Below are 20405 nucleotides of genomic sequence, written 5' to 3'. Positions count from 1 at the left end.
CAGCTGGCCCTTTGGGGCACATCATTAAAAACCTGTTTCAAAACATGCACGATTCAATCTCTGCCTTCCTGGCTTTATCGTGGCTCGTCTTTTCCCCACAGTTACTTTCCTCTAGCTACGCCCTCACTTTTATCCTCCCCACTCCAAAACTAAGAAAGTTCATCAAGTGTTAACCCGAGTGGATTCAGATGAGACAGTAAAGCCCTCTTATATTTAAGAGAGCTTGTACTTTTCTCTATGAACATATTGTACCTATATAAAATTCAGTTTTTTCAACCAGGGATTCGCACTGATTGTAAATGAAGGCTGAATTCTCCAAATGCCACTGGGCAGAAAGCTGCCTCTTTCCCATTTAAAGCAAATGTCCCGAAGCTGGCCATCACTGTCTCATGAGCGGTCGTGGACTAGAGTCCATTTTGCCTGCTGTAGTTGAAGTCGGCTTCATCGAGCTGGGTTTCTGTAATGTTTGAGAGTTTCGTGTGTGTCCTCCCAATCTCTTCAAGGGCACAGGCCAGGGAGTCAAGATCACCATCATGCTGATGACGAGCTTCCCACAGGTTCAAAATGACAGCAGATGGACTACTTTGTGTAGCAAAATAAGATAAATTCCTAGACAGAGATTTTAGGAAACAAAGAATAACGACAATGAAAAAAGAAATAAAGGAACAAATAAAAATCACTATAGGGACCCAAAATGAACTGCGATGGATAGTCTTATAGTAGGAGTAGGAGGTTAATGGGAGCTAGTTACAGGTCTCCACATGACCTTAGGATTGTTCGGATTTTATATCTCTCCACCTCCTCAAACTCAGTGCATCAGAAATGGGTATCGTCCCTGTGCCTCCAAATTGCCCCCCTTTGTAACTGTAATAAGTATCCCAGTAATTATAAATTTCCTTCTAATCTCTCACACTAGGACATTATTTTTGACTTTTCCCTTTATGCTGTTGCTTTCTTTTTGACATACTCCGTCTTCCTTTGCCCTTTGAGCCATTAATGCTGGCTTAGGTAACACTTTGCTTTTTGCTTTCATTCAATCTATTCTCTCCCCTTGAAATACCTACTTCCTCTCTTCCCCTCTGTTTCTCAAGACCTTACATTCCTGTAATCCTGGTTCAATTCTCCTCTACTCTTTGCCCAACATGCTTTATTTCTTCTGAGTTCTTCCTATTGTTGTGCTTAAAATTTCGCATGAATAAACTGCTTATATATTTCATGTGACTTTTGCCCACCCAGCACGATTACAGACATCTGAAGGGAAAGGATCCTAGCTAATAATCTTCCGATTCTGCAACAGTCCTTATCGTAATACTATGACAGGTGTCTATTCAATATCCATTGTCTTGAGTCATTGATTGCTATGAGCCTTTTTCAGATGATACGGGATCTTCGGTGAAAACAAATGGTAACCTTTTGGATGAGGACTTTGCTATGATGAAGATTAAGACAACACGAAAGATTAAAGGTCACAGTTTTTCATAGGCACTTGTAGAGCAGGGATGGAAATGTCACCTTTGGTAAAGTTTTGATAAGTTGAAAAGACTTTTGAGAGTCAACCAAGAATTGGTTACTTTGAGGATGGCGCTATTTTTCCCTCACCACATTCAGCATATAATCGTAAAGAAGACTCACGTGACTAAGAGCACTGGGAAGAGAAGACAAGCTTTTAAGGGCACATTACCATTTACAAGCACCACACACACATACAGTGATTTTGAGCGAATAAAGTGCTATTTTATTCAAAGGTCTCAAGGGACTGCTTAAAGCTAGCTGGTCGCCAAACGGCGGAAATACCAGTACTATATATACTTTCTACCACATCCGAATCTGTAATTGAGAGCAGGAGGAGGCCAGCTTAAAAATGTTCTCTCTCGTTTCCTCTATCTTTTCTCTTATTCCACCTGCCGTATCCCCAGCCCCTTCCCCTCACTTGCAGTCAAATATAGTTATTTATTTCTACGCTAATGGAAGTGGCAAATCAAACCTTGCTTGGGCAATTGAAGGGATCCTAGTTCTTTTTATTTAAGAACTTTGTTTTGAATATTTCTTCCTGGTCATGGGCCAGTGTTTGTAGAGAAAGCTTCTATACCTCTAGGTCTGTTCAGTCAATGGACACACCGTTCCCAACATTCAGGCAGAACAGAAACTGAAGGCATAGCTGAGAAAGAGGCCTCCTGAGAGATTAGGTGTGGGTGAACGCTGGGTGGGCTGCGTGAGCATCTCTTTCCACGTCCTTTTTGAGACTGAAGGCCATAAACATACATTTGTTCCCGGAATGGGTAAATATTTACGCACTCTAATGTTTCAAAAACAGAAAAACAGCAGCAAGCCAGACAAAAGCACAGATGCCTCATCTTTCTATTAAGGGTTTATATTTTGTATTTTCCCCTCGAACAACAGTAGACTAGTGTCCTAGTCTAGAATCCTTGTGGTCTTACTAACCCCCACATTAGGCTTGATTCTATACCAGGGGTTGACAAATATTTCTATAAAGACCAGCTAGTGAATATTTTTGCCTTTAGGAGCCATATGTGGTCTCTAAAGCAGCCACCCGACGTTGTGACAGTCATGTGACAGCAGCCATGGAGGGACACACATGAATGAGATGGATACAAGGGGAAAACTTCAATGAGACACCCTGAAATCTGAATGTCCTGCAGTTGTCACATCACCCAATATTCCTCTTCTTTTGATCGATCGATTGATTATTTATTTATTTACTTACTTAACTTACTTTCCTGACCATGTTAAAAAAAACAAAACAAAAAAAAAAAACAAAAAAACCACAAACAAACAAACCTAACACTATTCTAGCTCCTGGGCTCTAGAAGAGCAGGTGGTGGGCCAAATTCAGCTTTTAGGCCATAGTGCTGATCCCTGTCCTCTACTGTCTTACCACCCCAGCTCGATTTCCGGAGGTGGTAACTATTTGAGAGAAGATGAAACCGATCTTACTGTCTTGTGCTGCCTTTGAAGGACACACAGGGCTTAGGCTGTTGAATCCACAAGTTATGCATCCTGCCTCAAGCACTTTGAGAACTTCATCTTCAGTAAGTGTTCTGGGATCTCTGACCTTTCCAGACATGACAGGAAGACCCGGGCATAAAAATGCAATAATATAAAACTCTGGGAGAGGCATACAGAATAGGTTTTGGAGGCTGGGATGCATCTTTGTCCCAGCATGATATCAGAAGTTTTCATGAATCCATGGTGGGGTTGGGAGTGGGGATGGGGAGGTGTGTGTTCTAAGTACACCCGCCTAGAGGAAGAGGAGCAGGACTGGTGAAGGGCTCTGGTTCTCCAAAGACCTGCCAATGTCCTGATTTGTAGAATAGGCACCCAGGGCTAAAGCAAGCTAAGTGATCAAAAGAGGCAGAAATATAACTCTCCCTTGGCACAGGTCTCTGAACATATTGTAACAAGCGAAGTGTGCTCCCCAAAGCATAGCTCTGATTTATCCTCTATACAAGCACATTCATCATAACACACACAAATCTCAAATTCCACTTAATTCTGGTAGATACACACAGGAACATAATCAGTCTTATTAAAAATGATTCCGTTAGCTTTGTGATAAAGAGACCTCCTATTAAATTACCTTTACCCGTCTACACTAGAATAATTTGTGTATAAAAGACCCTGAAATCCTAATGCAATAGGCTATTCCTCCAAGATAGTTGGGTTAATTTAACCATTTACATGCGTGCAAATGCGCGGATTTTTGTTTTGTTTTGAAAATTGGTATGCCATGCATCTGTTAGGTGGTTTCCATACTGCCCTTTTGAAATTATTCTGATCCCAATCTATATGACTCATTTCTCTTCATAAGGATGATGCATTTGGACACTAGCAGGTGAATGCACACACAATTCAGGGAATTTTGTTACTATTAGAGAATAGAATTCATAGCAATAGTCGGTATTAAGAAATTTTCTGAGTGTCTTTAATTTTTTTTTTTTTAATGAAACCAGAACACTTAGCAAAAGTAGAAGTCTTAAAATTTAGGTGGATGCCTCAAAGTAAAACTTAATTTTTTTTCTTTCTCTTTGAAACATGTTTAAAGAACTGAATGTTTATTATGCTGGTGTTAGGGCTTCAAACCGTTATTTTTTTATGCTCTGAACTTTGGGTGACCTTTTGTCATAGCCTTTTAGGATTCTGATAGACTGAGATTATTTTGAAAAAATAAGATTTCGTTTTTGGGGGTGTCATAAAGATGCTGCATGTTATGCACGTAAGAATACTCTTAAATTTTAGGAATCAACTTTAGACTCCTTCTAGGTCTTCAGGTCAGTTTATTTGTCCTAAGCTTTGTAGATCCAAAGGAAAAGATGAAGTCCCTTGAAACTCTCACTTAAAGAGTAAATCATAAAAAAACAAAAACAAAAAAACATGCTGAGACACCTGGACAAATTTCCCCATGTAAGTTTATTGAGCAGTAATGGTTTATCAAATTTAATTTTGTTTTGTTAGAGCCTATATGCCTTCTTTTCACCTGCATTCTAGGCAGGAAGGAGGGGGGAGAAGGGAGGATGGTTGTTCTATTGCCATGATTAATTTCCTCTTTCTGAGACTTTCCTATCCCCATCCCTTATCCTCAATTAAAAATCCCATGATTTTGTTACACTGAAAATAAAAAAATAAAATAAAATAAAATCAATAAACTTGGATTAAAAAAAAAAAAAATCCCATGATTGGGGGTGGAAGCCAGGACAAGAATTGGGAGCATGAATCTTTACCTTTGTGATTTCACTAGCTAGACACAGGTCAACCTATCATGATGTATATGGTCCAAAACCAAATTTTTATGCAGAATCCCAGTTTTCCAGATACATCTTCAAATTAATGACCATGTTAAATGAATAACAGAAACTAGGTTAAAATTTGAGGATTTCTGGAAATAAGGACTCTGCCTGTTTCCATTTTTGGATGCAAAGAGGAGGGGAGAATTAAGGGCCCATGATAGAATTCTGCCCTCCAATGTCTTTACACCCCATTACATAACATGGGCTAGTGTTAGGAAGTGGAAAAGTGGCTGGGTTTCCCTTTGGTGTGAATTTAGAGATACCACATTTTCTTAAGTACTTAAAAGCATATTGAAATGTAAATATATTCAGGAATAGCGACATCTAAACCTTCCATCAGTTAGCAGGGAGATAAGAGTAAGGAGGGAAGGCACGGGTCTGAGAGTCAGTCTAGCCCTAATACACTGAAGCTCTCATATTGTGCTCACACTGGAGTTGGCCGGGCTCAGTGTTCTTAGGTCCAACTGTGTGTGCCCTATAAGGGCTCCCTTTCATTCTGAATTCCAGAAAACAACCTCTTGGTTTCTCAGAATCCTGCTATCATGGGGGCTGTAATCCAAGCTGTAAGCTCTTCTGGTGACCAACTGGGAGAATGGATTTCCTACTGAAATCTAGTTGGGGACCACCTTAGAGCTGCAGCTTAATGTCATGAGCACAGAAGAGCCCCTCTGGAGGGGCATGCTGTAAATTAGTTCAGAATTGAGGATTTCACCCAACACCCTCCGGTGGGGGAGGGGCACTTATCCCTGTAATCTTCTGGGCAGCAAGTCTGTTTATATTCTACAAACTTGCCATTTACATCTCAGTCAACTGAATTGTTTTCGCCTTTAAAAAGCGTATCTTAAAAATATCTTCTTTCCGAGTAGGCTTGTGGTATAAAAAGTGAAAACTAAGTTAAGCTGCCCATAACAAATCGGGAGCCATCGTTTATAGAAGCAGGGCATAATCCTACTCTTAGTGCCAGAGGGAATGGCAACAGAGTCCTAATGAGAAAATATTAATATTCCTGCTATCATCCTCATTGTCTCATTTAATGAGAGCCTCGTATGTGACCAAAACCAACCCTCCATATGGTTCTTTCAATGTGGACAGAAGAGAAAAGCCGTTCATATTGAACCGCAGTAATTGGACACAACACAAGCATTTGTGCCATCCGTCAGGCTTTCATCCCCAAACGTCAACCTCCCCGGGTACTCGAGTGCAAGGCAGCGGGCAGGGGCGACCCACAGGGACGGGGAACAGTCAGTAGAAATCACGGAGTTCCACTCTGCCTGGCTCTCAGACAGGTGCATTCATCGTTTTAGGTCAATTAATGTGGCCATGAAATTTCTCTTAGTTTTTCCTTTTGTCTCTTCTATTATCCGACTCTTGAAGGGGAATGACAAATGTTTGAATCGTCAAAACATTTAAGGACCTGGAGTTCTCAGGGACACCTGTGAGTTGCCAAAAGAGAACAAGGCCGGTTGCAGACCCCGTTGTCCGTTCTCGAGTCTCGTTCCTCACAGGATGAAATTGTCTAGGACCATTTGTGCTATTTTGAAGTGAAGGGCCATGAAAACGAGCAAGTCAAATTTCTAGTTTTCTTTGAATTGAGATGTATCAAGGAAAAATAGGTCTCATTTAAACCACTTTCCCCACTCCGTAACCTTGAGACATTTTAAGCGTCCTGATGGTGAAGGGGAACGAGCACCGTCCGTTCCGCGTGGAAAGACCCCGGCGCTAAGGCCGCGGGAGGGAAGCAAGAGATATTCAGACTGCTGCCTCGGCAAAATACTCGATATGGGTTTAATAAAACCTCGCAAGTCACTGAAGAGAAACAGTTAATCCCTTAAAGGATACTCTAACGAACTAGGTAAAAATCCTTCCTACAATCTCATTTTCGCAAATGATGAACACATCCCATGCAGGCCTACCGACGCCGGCCGGCTTCGTCAGTACGGTTTGAGGCCGCTCTTCTGCAGGGGGTTATTTGGGCTGTAAAAGGGGCCTGGGCGTGTCCGTCTTTTCTGAAAACTCTATTCGCATAAAGGAGGAGACCCCGTTATTCCTTCGAGGATCCACAAACCCGTCCCTTGCCTAGAAGGAACCAACGGCTGCACTTGCTCCAGGACTGGCCACTTCAGCTTCCTCTCAGTGGGCAGCGTCAGGAGTCCGGGACCTCGGAGGAATGGAGCTTTGCTGTGCTGCGTCCCTCTGGCTTCACTGGAAAGGCTCTCGGCATGTCGCCCCCTGCATAAGCCTCCTGGGCCAGAACCAGGAAATCTGATTTGGCTTTCACCCTATTTTGTCTCCAAGGCCCCGCGTAAGGCTATCCCCCCTATGTATTAAGTTTCCTTGAAAGTGTCCTGAAGGCGGCTTTTTTTTTTTTTTTTCTTTTCTTTTCTTTTGGGAAACGAGGGCCTCACATCCATTTTTATTACTTGAAGGTTAGGATACGTTTTCTAGCCTCCAGCCCGCGGGACCAAGAAAGGGGAGTTTGGTGTCATCACGGTAAACCGCAAACCACAGGAGTGAAAACTGTGTGACCCCCCCTCAGTGGCCTGCCCAGGAAGCAGGCATCCTGTATGGCTTTGGTTCTCCTCTTCCTCCCTCACCCCAAAAGGCGGCTGGCACTGGGGCTGCTCTACTTCTGGTGAATTCTCGACTGTTCTTCCAAGACAGATGAGGAAGCTGCCTTGTGACCTTCCTCTGTCCTCCTCCACTGCCCTCTGGTCGTTTCGCCGTTCCCGTGCATCCAATTAAGAGGGTGGACAGAGGGAATGAAAGGATATGACCTCAGTATGAGAAGATTCTGTTTTTCATTAGAGGTCCTGGTGAAAAAACTGGTTATACAGCCCTGCTTATCAGCCCTGAGGTCTGAGAAATTTCATTTGCTCCCAGCTGCTGCACTCTCACCCACGAACATTAACAGCCAAAATGAACTATTTTAACCCCTGACCAATAAGAAATATGTTTTAGTTGACCCTTGTGGGGATTACTACGCAGTCCAAAGTCCAGTATCACTTTTGACCGCCCCCCTCCCCCCACCAAAACTTAACTACCACTAGCCTACTGCTGACGGGAAACCTGACTGATAACGGAGACAGTTGACACATACTTTGTATGTCATGTGTAGTATATACTGCATTCCTACAATGCAGTAGGTGAGAGAAAAGGAATATTAAGAAAATCACAAGGAAGAGAAAATACATTTATAGCACTGGACTGTATTTACTGAAAAAAAAAAAAAAAATCCAAGTATAAGTGGACCAGTGCAGTTCAAGGGTTCAACTGTGTTGTTCAAGGTTCAACTGTGTACTATGACGAAAAACCGTTAATAAGATGTAATTATGTGCTTCCTTCCACCTTGGCATCCTCTCTTCCATCTCGGCTGCTCCCCCTCCGCTCAGACTCTCATGTCTCATGCACTTTACCCAGCAGCCGTTCCCATAGCAACATGGTCAAGCTGGCTGTGTTTTCACATGGGTTTCTGGAATATGAAAATCATGAGGCCTTAAAGAAGAATGAGCTAATGGGAGAATTTCGGGGACTGTGTGAGAGCGGAGAGAAGAGATCCGCATCCTCCCTCACGTCAGCCATGTAAACCGTTGTCCTTGGAGACCAATTTTCAAAATCCTTTGATGCTTAGTCCTATCAGTCCTATTTATGAGGGAAAAAGTTTTTGAGGTCAAGCAAGGTTAGTGTCCAATGAAAGAGTTCATGTCATTCATTCAAGGAAAAATGGCTGAATTTCCCTGAAGGGGAGAGAACCCCCTCGGTGGGTTTGACTATCACTAACGATACAAAGTGTCTACGCAAGTTTAGCACTTTGGGCTGAAGCAGTTAGTTTCCCACATGAATCTGTTTGGTCCTTAGCGATGCTCCCGCTGTCTCCGTTCATGCCGCCAATTCTTTATTTCTCAGCACTCGCCACCTCCCCATCACGTGGGGCAGGAGCACCGACGTGGAGGGTGACTGCAGCTGAATTTAGAGAACAAATGTGCAGTCTCAGCTTTGAAATGCAGCGAGTGTGGACTCTGAGTAGCAGTGAACGTCTGCTCACGGCATCTATAATTACAACTGCTCTCGATGACATTCTGTGCTAGGCTGTGAGGCTTTCTTAGCGCGATCCATATGCCAGGCGAGTGGCAGGGCCACCTGTGTTGCTGCCTCATAACACACACCACTGACATTTCTCACATTCCCACCGATTGCTAAGCCTTTCACTTGATATTCCAAGTTATTTTCTCCCCCTATTCAGATCTGAGTAGAAACTTGTTCGGCAAAAAGGCAGATTATCATCAGTGACATTTGCATTTCCCCAAAAGGAGGGTAGGAGAGCATTTTCACTGGCAATAAAATAAAAGCAAACGTTTCCCTCCACTCCCTTTGAAAACTCTTCCTTCATGATTTGAGGGCTGTGGCTTTGCCAGCTTTTGGATACGTCTGGAAATTGAAAGGAGGGGGAGAGGCAGGTGAAAAGTTGCTGTCACGAGATCACGGAAGGTGAATTCTCTAACAGAAAGCCCATGTGCTTGGTCATCATCTTTGTCTTGTGATCCCAGTGTGGATGGGCTCTCAAGCAATTGACAATGTCAAACTTTGGTGTCCTAACACACATGAACAATGAGTTCCATGCTATATTATTTGTAACCCTAAGAGAGCCCAGCCAGTGATTTGGGATTATGCAATAGGAAGTTGTGACAAATTACATCCGAAAATCCCATTCCTCTCTATTATGTAGAGTTTCTTCCCACGTAGGAGAAGACAGATTTTTGATAATGAAAACATAAAAGGAGCTTGACCATTTCTGCAAAAGGAGAATGAGCTACCGTGATGCAAGGTGGTTTTCCGTAGTCTTTATTCAGCTTCTGTGAATATGCTAGTGGCCCTTCTGTTGGAACCAGCCAGTCTGCAGAAAAGGGTCCCCTCCCCTTCCCCACCCCCCAAGCTTGGATGCTGAGCTGACTGAGAAGCCTCTTCTCCCGGTGTTCCTCTGACTGAAGCAACAAGATCCTATAGAAATCTTACTAAATGAGGGGTCAGCAAACTACAGTCTATAGGGCAAATGCTGGTTGTTGCTTGTTCTTATAAAGTTTGTTAGACAAACAGGCGTAGCTGTGTTCCATGCATCTTCTCTAGATGATTCTCACTAAAGAAACAGGGCTGAATGGTGCCCAGCAATTACAATTGATCCTATATGGTCTAAACTATTGCCATCTGGTTCTTTAACAGAAAGAAGTTAGCTGACTCTCAGTATAAACCATTCTTGCTTGGTAGACGACTTTAGGAGGGTTAAGCTAGAGAATGAAGAGGGAGGCAGGACATGCCATTCACTGAAGTTGACTATGTCTACCAAGCAATGTGTAAAGTTAGTAGATTACATATATTCATGCCATCCTAATTTGCTATTAGTGAAAATTGCAAAGAGCGGCACTGATTGAAACATTTTCAGGGGGCACCTAGGTGGCTCAGTTGGTTAAGCACCTACCTTTGGCTCAAGTCATGATCCCAGGGTCCTGGAATCGAGCCCCATGAGTTGGGCTCCCTGATCATCAGGGATCCTGCTTCTCCCTCTGCCTACTGTTCCCCCTGCTTGTGCTCTCTCTTTGTCAAATAAATAATTAATATCTTTTTTAAAAATGAAAATCAGGGGTGCCTAGGTGGCTCAGTTGGTTGGGCAACTGCCTTCGGCTCAGGTCATGATCCTGGAGTCCTGGGATCGAGTCCCACATGGGGCTCCCTGCTCAGCAGGGCGTCTGCTTCTCCCTCTGACCTCTCCCCTCTGATGCTCTCTCTCTCAAATAAATAAGTAAAATCTTAAAAAAAAAAAAATGAAAATCAACATTCTCTGGGCACTGTGTTAGAAACTTTCCATAAAGTAGGTCATTTGTGTTTCTTATGTCAAGGAAATTTAGGCCTTCCTGGAGAAGGGGTCTTAGCGAAAGTCTGAAGCAAGCAAACAGGCACACTGAGTGTTCACATCAGAGGACCCTGAACACCGGAGGGGTGGTCTGCTCCTGCATAGCCATTTCCTGCTCATGAGGGACACAAAAGGTTGTTGACTTGAGTCTCCCAGTCTGAAATGCATTTTCCCTACTGTGCAAAGGGCCCCAACCGCTGACTTTGGGGACACTTGTCATTTTTGTAGGTAGACCGTAAGCAGAGAATGAAATGGAATGAGGCAGGAGGAACGTGTGCAGACACTCACATTCATTCAGCAAATGAATGATAGCTTCTGTGGACCCACAGATACTCTGATGCAATAATTTTCATGCAAATGGTGAATTAAAAATCATCAACTCTTGAGGTCAGAATGGATTCGGGTGTTAATGCAGTTCGAATTCTATGAATTGTAATTGTAGAAAAAGAAACAGCATGTGAGTGATGTGTTCAGGCAGACTGGTATGGGTTGTAGAAGCAGGGATGTCTTATGGGACCCAATCTGCTCCCCACCCCGCTTTTTTTCTTTGTCAACCAAATTCTGTTCTCAGGGTTGGTTTCTCATTCTTGTCCCTGTGTTGATCAGAAAGTGAGCTTGATATCGTCATGGTGCTCATGGGTTATAAATGAGGCATCTCCTCCCTTTGTCCGACTTGCTGGGAAATATTCAACCCAATTTTTTTTTTTCCTGTATACATAGACTTTTGTATTCTTTCACTTTCAATATACTGACTCTCAAGAATGTATCTATTCTTTCTGGGTTTGCCTGTCCCTGCAAATTCCTTTCCTTTGGCAGCCATGCCTCCTTCCTTGATTTGCCTCTCTGAGCCTGACTGCTTTCTAGTTGGGTCCTTCATTCTTGGATTCCAGATCCCTTTTGAAACTGGGAGTGGCACTCTATCATTTCCTGGCAGACACCTACCTCCCTTTCAGAGAAGAAAGAGTCAGGTAGGATGTCTGTGGAAATAAAGAACACAAAATGGAAATGACAGAGTGAGCCAAACAGTGAGAAAATCAGGCTTTGCCTCAAAAGAAAAAAAAAATAAAAAAATAAAAAAGAGTACCAGAGGAAAAGGGAAGTAAAAACGTCCTGGAAAAAGTTGCTCTCCTTTCTAGTCATTCTGGGACCTGTGGGGAGGTGGGGGTGGGGAAAGAGAGGTATTGCTTGCCACTGCCCTCCCCCTGCTGGTTATCCTTCCAGCCCAGCTGAAGCTGTCTGCCCATCAGTGCTGCCCGGGGTGCCAATAGTCTTGCTTCGCATCAAAAGTAATCAAGTCCATTACGAATCTTTCTATTCTCCTCTCAACTCCACTACAATGCTAGCATTGGTAATGGTAGTCCGGTGAAGCAGCAGACTCATTCACATGCCTGGGTCACCTGTTTGTTTCATGTCCTCTGCCTTCAGATCTGGGAATTCTCATCCTCAAATGTCTAATACCGAGGTACCCACTTTTGCAGGCTGAGCGTGTCCCCAGAAAGGGTTAAATAGTGCCTAAGGTGGCCTGATGGTAGGGAGGAGGCTTGAGCTGCTCTCTTCTTTGTTTCTGTTATCAATGGCTCAAGACTGTGCTGGGATCTCCCACAAGTACCAAGATGACCTAGTCTCTACCCCCATTTGGGTGGCCCAGATTAGCCAACATAAAGATGTGACCAGGACCAAAGTAAGACTTTTCTACAATGTCCCCAAGGGAGAATGGGTGGAAGAAAATGCCACAGCATCCTGTTCTTACCCCTTGCCCACATACATAGTCAGGCCTCACAAGAAATATGGCCAGAAGGATTGATAAAGATATCAGGACCTAGAAACAACATGGATACACCCAAACCCTTTGTTTTTCAAAACCCTCAGGAATGTCTTCTTTCCAGTTATCCCCAATTACCTGTTGATGCTGTTTTTCTGAGCCAACATCTGCCAGTCCTTGCCTTTGGCATTGGGGGTATCGAAGGTGGCACAAATCCGCTGTCTGATGGAGTATGGGATTTTGAAGGCTTTGGGGCCGGTCTGTGCAGGGAAAGTGCTGTCCTCTTGTGCAAAGAAAGTGATGGTTTCTCTTTCACTCTACAAAGAAAGAAAGCGTGGTCAGATCTAAATGGAAGCATTACCGATCAACACTTCTATTTATTTAAGAAAATCCATTAACACACATGTACAACAGGCTTGCCTGTTGTGAGGGACTCTGTAAAATACATTGACACATTCCCCTTTCTTCTAACATAATAAATAACTTCTCTGGCAGCCTCGTGAATCACGTGCTGGAGATTTACAACAGTGTCTTCCACTCAGGGTGGGGGGATCCGTTTCCTATACCCAGGGAAATGTCAGATGACAGTAGTATTAAACCTTTCTTTTCTTTCTTTCTTTCTTTTTTTTTTTTTGGATCTCAGGGATAGATCTAGAATCAGTAGGAAGAAGACCCCAAATGACAGATTCCAGTTCAGTGTAAGGAATGACCCTGTGATAGTCAGAGCTGACGAAAGACAAATGGGCTAAGCCACGTTGCTGGCTGGGCAGGTACCCATCAGGAAAGCTACAAAGGAGAACTGACTGAATATTGATCATCTTTAAGTTTGTGTTGGCCTGCCCTGGTTATGAAGTGTGTGATTCCATAGTAAATATCTTGGTCTTGTTTCAGAATGACATTGCTTTGGGCATATATGAGCCTGCCATGAGTCAGTGAGGTGGTCTAGAGCCTGTGGGGTGGTGGAAGGTTTCTGCCGGCTGGTTGCCCACCCTGCTTCTGATTTAGAGCTGTCCAATGAGGACTGGTGATTTCAGTGCCTCCTAGCAATCAGATCATCATCCCCAATGTGAGACCATACAGATATCTGTGAGATTCAAGTGGCTGCTGATAAGCTTATGTGAACCAACAGAATTTCAAAGCCCAAAAAGTATCTGATTGAATCATTCTCCTGTGACTATGATAGGTTACAGGACACAAGGGATTCTTCGTTAAGGCCTCTAATCAGTTGACTATAAATTGATTGAGATTTTCCAGGGTGGGCCTGACCTAATCAGATGACCTTTAGACGAGAGAAAAGGCATCTCTCCTGTTGGCCTGGTAGGAAGCAAAAAGCAAGGCTGTGAATGGTCTATGGAGAGGGGCAGGGAGCTAGGACCTGAGGGCATGCTCTAGGAATTGAGCGTGACCCTGGTCCAAGAGCCAGCAAGAAAATGGGGACCTGCAAGGAATTAGATTTGATCAACAATCCAAATAAGCTCGGAAAAGGACCATGAGTTCTAGGTGAGAATGTGTTTCCGGCCACCACCTTGATCTCAGCCTTATGAGATCCTGATCAGAAAACCCAATGATGACATGTCAGGACTTTCAGCCTACAAAAAAATACGAGACAGTAAATAGGTATTGTTTTATCCTGTTAAGTTTATGGCAATTTGTTATAGAGCAAAAAAGAAAATAGAATAGTAATAATATAAAGAGGACTTAAAACATCAAATCTGACACAGGGTTGAGGGAATAGTTAGGACTATTTAAATCCTAAGAACCTATCCTTCATGTTAGGACTGTGTCCTCATGTGTTTTCCTTTAAGCCAACATGTGCTGTTTATGAACTCTTCTGGGATCCTGCCCTGAAGCTTTTTCCAACCTTAACACCCCTTCCTACGGCAGGCACCACAGCCATGAGAGACCTTCTTGGCAAGTGGCCAGGCTCACATAGCTATAAACCTCAGTGAGTGTTATGCCTTCAAGAATCTGTTAATTGAGGAAGCTGGCTCACGCAGAGATCTTATTAATGATAATATGTTTTGTTGTTCCATAACCATTTGACACAGTTACATTTTGAGGGCTGTGTCTTAGAAACATGGTGCCTTAATTCATTATTTCCAAAAGGGTATCTCGGAAGATGTTCCAAGAAAGAGCAGATCTCTGGTCAAATACATTTGAGAAATGCTGCATATTATATCTTCTGCTTGGAAATTCAAAGTACATATTATCATATTAAATAGATTCTACTTACTGGTTTTAGTTCTATTCCCTGGAATATTATAGAACAACACTCATCAAAATTCTTCCAGTATTTTGTGTTAGCATGGGGTAATAGAAAAAAATCATGGTTTTCAGAGGCAGAGGGAACCTTGCTTTGGGGTATAATTTTATACTTTTTAGCTCAGCGACCTTGGTTGCTCCATGACATCTGTCCAATTTCCTAATCAGTCTTTTGGCATTTTTTTTAATAGACGCCACAAAGGTTATGAAATGTGGTGAAAATTACCTAGGTAGTTTGTAACATGGCTGAAACCAGAGTCTGACTTCCTAACACCTGTACCAAGATTCATATCTCTATGCCACCCTACTGCAAGATAGGCAGGTGGTTAAGAAAAATGCTGAACATTATTAGATTTATGCTTCAGGAATTAAAAGGAGGAAGGGCTTCCTGGAGGAGGCATTTTGGTGGGCCTCGAAGGATGGTGGTCCAAAAGCTACTGACTGAATAGAAACTGAGTGGGTAACTAGTGATTCTTTGCAAAATGAACAATTCTTATTTTGATATGTTGGATGGTTATAAAGTGAACCAACTCAGGGTTCTTGATGTATGAAACAGGTTACGAGAAATAACATTTTTAATCATGGCTCATGAAATTTCTCCTAGCCTTTAAGAAATGTAAATCGAAAGCAGTTTCCTTCAATTTCCCGACTTAAGGCAAGAGGATGTACTTTAAAAAGATGGTAGAAACCGAAGAGAGGAAAAAAAGGAATTCTGTGCAAGATAACGTGGGAGTTGTCATTATAAACTGGCATCCAAAGGGTGTTCACATGTGAAAAGGTGGTTTGCCAGTGAAACTGAGAACACTGAAAGTATCCCTGACGGATGACTGCATAGACAGGGCTGGCTTGTGCAATCTCTTATGGCATCTTTGAGTGGACCAAGCTCACCAGGCTCTGCCTTTACTGTTGGCAGGAGAGAGACCACCCCAGATCCACAGTGCTCAGGACAGAAGTGGTAGGATTTCAAAGTGAATAAAGTATTGTAGGAGACCGACTCTTAAGTATTTTTTCTATTTTTGACACTAATAAGTGGGCCCCCATTTCCCTCATAAAGTTTCCCAATTTAAATATTTGCCATGCGTAAGGATGACACTTTATGTAACATTTATGGTGCATTCTAAAAGACAGCTGGGCCAAGTAATAAGAATCCTGTAGATACATCACATTTTCTGATTGTTTAAATTAAATATGCAGAGGAACAGCAGATTTTCATGCTCTGCACATCTGAGATAAGAAGCTGCTACTTGGCTAGCTGGGGAGTTGTAAATCAAGGAGAAATTCCAAGTATTCTGTCTATTTTGCAACAGACAAATCATCCCCCAACCTTCCACCACTTTTGGAAGAAAGATAAGAGAACTGCTTGAAGGGAAAATTGTAACATGCAAGTTTCCCATTTAAGTTCTTTCTATCAAGAAAAAAAAAAAGGATTTTCCAGTAATATTACATTAACAAGGGATGATGCAATAAATTACTTAGGGATTCGTCTCATCTCTTCAATATTAGTAAAATTATTTTGATTCACTCCACAATTTTTCGATTGTTGATACCATTGCTTTTACAGAATTATCAGTTGGCGATAATCGTTAGGTAATTCAGTCAGGTTACATTTAAAGAGAACCACCTGCTTTTACAGATAGACCCAGCAGTGGCCACTCTAGAAAAAAAATATTAAAAAAGTACGTTATCTTGATCACTGAAATAACTTTTAAGTGTGAGAATGACATGGATGATTGTATTTATTTGGAAGGCCATTTAGATGAGAGGAATGAAGGAATGTGATGGAATGGGAGGCTCGACATGAAGAACCAAAGGCCTTCAATGAGGATAATCACTGCACTGATTCAGCTATTTAAAATAAATATATTATCTTATAAATACAATCACATACATACGTATCTCTTTTACCTCTCATGGTTCCACTGTTAAATTCATGAAACACACACTAAGAGATCTATTAAAGTAAGGTACGAAGTTGGAGCTCTGAACTTAACAAAACAGAGAATTTTTTTTTTTTTTTTTTTTTTTTTGAGTGGGGAGAGGAACAGACGTCTTTGGAAAGCTTCAAAAGATTTATTTCCTTATTATTTTTATTATCTTTAATCAATGAAATCCTATTACTAACTTACGAAAACCACCTAATGCAGGGTCTTCCAGCCTAGAGGCCATAAGGAAGGACGCCCTTATGGGTCTATTATGTCCAACTCACTGACTGATACAAGTTCATGTCTAGAATGTATCTTGTCTCCTCCCCAGGTAATCCCAATTTCTCTGCGCTTTATGGATCTTTACTTTTTCTGGAACTGTCTACTACAAAAACCCTGGTCATTTTTAGGGTAAGGAAGATGCTTTGTATTCACTAGACCTATCAGCAGATGTATGCTTCTCCCAGGAATGAGATAGTTTCCTGGAGTTGGAAAGAACGTGAGAGATCAATTATTTACTGAAGACCTCTCTTTCCAGGCAGATTGACATGTGGGACATCTATTCTATTCTTGAAGACCTATAGAATGAATACTTATGCCAGCCTGTCCCATCCTTCTGCAGTCTTGAGAAAAGAACTTCCCAATTTTCACATACTTTCATACTCGAAGACAGAATTTTCGATTTGTCTGTCACTAGTGCCTAAGCCCCCCAGAAAGAAGGCTTACATTACGCACAAGGTCCACAGTCAGTATTGCTAAATTAGACTTCCCTCGGGAAGTAGTCTAGAATGGAAATCCAGACTTTGACCTTGATGCCAGGTACCTCGGTTCGGAACTCTGGCTCCCCACTATTGGTTTTATCATCTTGAGCAAGAGAGTTGACCTCTTTGAGAAAATGTTACATCATGTCAAATTGTGACAGTATAGTATTTAATCCACAGAGCTGGATGGTTACATGTGAAAGCAGCATGAAATGGTACCGAAACACAGTGGCTTTCAAAAGTTCTTAATTTTCTGCTGACAAAATAACAGATTTGCTTAAGAAATACAGTTTATTACACAGAGATAGAGATGCACTGGGCCAAATGCCAGCAGTAACCCTTGAAGCCATTAACAAAATGATCCTTCCAGGGAGGGGGTGAGGGAGAGGGTGGTGGGGTTATGGACATTGGGGAGGGTATGTGCTATGGGGAGTGCTGTGAAGTAAACCTGGCGATTCACAGACCTGTACCCCTGGGGCTAATAATACATTATATGTTTATAAAAAAATTTAAAAATTAAAAAAAAAATGATCCTTCCAGGATCGAAAGGGTTACTAGAGCTTCTAAAATGGGAGTAGCCTCAAACTGGATGGTGGTAACCCGACAATGAATAAATATTATCCAGATGCTGGCCTCTTACTATCAAGTGATACTGTGGTGTCGTCTTTTTCAGGGCATTTCAAAGTGATTGTAAGCTTGCAAAGCGTTAGACAAGGAAATGGAGAGTAAAGGGTAAGACTGTTTATTAGCTCATTTTCCTCCCCTGCACTTCTAAAATGTGTTTAAGCAAGGAGCATAGGTACCAAGCTGTATCAGCTCTCTCACAGTCCTTTAACATGGATTTCCTGTAATAGCAGAAGTTGGTCCTCACTATTGGAGTGCCTTAAAAAATAAAAGCCCTTTAAGCCTGAAATTGTTGCGTTGATCTGTGATCAGACATTTAGGGCAGTTTGCATCAGAGGTTATCTTTCTGTCTTGCCCTTTCATGCTTTTCTGAATACCAGAAGGAAAATCGGCTTGTATTTTCCCTTTGTGTTTATTTGAAAACTTTCCTGCAATTTTTTAATTTTACTTTGAAATGTACTGTGTTAAATATGCCACGACTGTTCAAGAAAGAGACTCTCAAAATATCCTACCCTACGTTTCTGGATCTACCTTTCCCATCAAAACTACTTTACTACACAATGTTAATTGGTGATAATGAATGCAAATGCTGCGCAAACATGTCAGTTAAGACAGCTATCAGTTTTGAGGCACAATCCTTTGGGAAGCCATCCACATTTCAGAAAAACTATTTGGGGGAATTAGCAATGCTCACTTTGCATAAACAATGAATTGAAATGAGGATGAATTGGAGTGATAATGCTATAAAGCTAAAGGTTTAAAAAAAAACAACGAATTGAGTGGTATGTATATACCATTTGTTAAGCCTTCTGCCAAGCCTGAATGAACAAATACATATTATTTATATATTTGTACATAAATATGTATGTGTGCCTGTACACACGCATATATATATATATATATATATATATATATATATATATTCTACTGATGAGCAATAAAATTCATTTTTCTACACTACCCAGGGATTACCTTGGAATTCCTCAACAAAGGCATCACATGCTTCCCCTCAGCTACTCTAGCCCTCTACACTCAAATAACTATTCAGGAGGGACTGCCATCATCTCCTCTCTAAGCCAAGTTCACAGCCATGAAGCCATTCAGTGGTTTAGGGCAAATCGGAGCCATGGCGGAAATCAGGTGTCTTCTTGCAAAAGTGACTTCTCCTCTGATTCCCATTCTAACTCTGCTCTTCAATAGTGATATGACCTTGGACAGTGTCCTCTCCCTCTCTGCACTTGTATTTCCTTACTTTGTAGTATGAGACTTATATCTACTCTGTCGTACATGATTGCATCAATGAATCTAGATTCAGTGGGAGATGGGGCTATGCAGAACCCCGAATCTGGAGGTTAGGAGACCTTGTAAGACCATAGGGAACCCAGGTCCTGAAGACGATTTCCGGAGAACTGGTCAGAGCCAGGAGAAAAACAGCCCCATGGTGACCTTGCGCCTGCCTCTTCATGGTACGTGTCTCAGATGTACCATCAGCCACCAAAGAATCTCGGGAGATATTCCAAACCTACAACCAACTGTTAGATTGCTCGCGGTTTTGTGTATAAAAAGCCTTCTACTAGTTCTTTCCCCTAAGAGCTCTCCATGGAGCCTAAGCTCTGATGGGTTGAGTTTCTCTGTCCAACAGGAAGCTCAGTTCCACTGTCAGCCCGGGAAATGTTTATTTGCCCTTACCGGTAATGAGGATTAAGACTGAGTGCCTTCTGAAGCTCTTTTGGACCCCGTGTAGCACGACTGAAATAGGTACATTGACATTAGTGTCCTGTCGAAATGGAGTCAAATGGTCCTGCCGACCAAGGACTCACCTCCAGGATGGATGTCTGCACTTGGAGGATCTGTTCATGGCCTTTGAGCTGCCGGATGCAGATTTTGCAGGACAGCTGGGTGGTGGTGGGCGTGTAGCGCTCCAGGGAGAAGGCACAGTGCAGGGGCTGCCTGTTACTGCACCACACGCGGGAGAATGGGACTTCCTGCAGGGAAACGGGGGACAGAAGAGGGGTGTGGTGTGCAGAGCCCGGCTGAGATGAGTGGCGACTAGGAGAGACTTAATGGCAATAATTATGATGATGATGACAACGACTGCAGCAGAGAAAATTGCCCAAGCGACTTTGGTGGAATTGGTGTACAAATAATGTTCCAGCATATGCCAAGCAGCACAGAAAGTAATTAATGTCAATTCCAATTGATAACATTTGAATTCCAAAACCACAGTGCCAGAACTCAGATTTCACTTGGTGACACACACCATTAGGATACTATCAAAAATTCATCCTCATGTTTTCCCATGGGAAAAAAATAATTCTTCAGAAGACTCCTCTGGTCCATCCTTCTTCTTAAGTCTGGGGTAGGATG

The 20405-nt window shown here is 42.3% G+C and overlaps 1 protein-coding gene across 1 annotated transcript in view; it reads right to left on the bottom strand.

Annotated features, from left to right (window-relative positions):
- Positions 1–404: 404 nt before the first annotated feature.
- Positions 405–20405, bottom strand: part of UNC5D (unc-5 netrin receptor D) — a gene marked incomplete at both ends in the record, with an annotated part of 232276 nt that continues 212275 nt past the window's right edge. Inside the window, 3 exons of the mRNA XM_080796286.1 lie at positions 405–609; positions 12608–12786; positions 19859–20023. Of these exons, the coding sequence (XP_080652412.1) occupies positions 405–609; positions 12608–12786; positions 19859–20023 (549 nt within the window). The remainder of the gene's footprint in view (positions 610–12607; positions 12787–19858; positions 20024–20405) is intronic.

This window comes from Martes martes (genome assembly GCF_963455335.1).
Source record: "Martes martes genome assembly, chromosome: 2".
Lineage (NCBI taxonomy): Eukaryota > Metazoa > Chordata > Mammalia > Carnivora > Mustelidae > Martes > Martes martes.
This window is presented reverse-complemented; position numbering and strand designations above follow the sequence as displayed.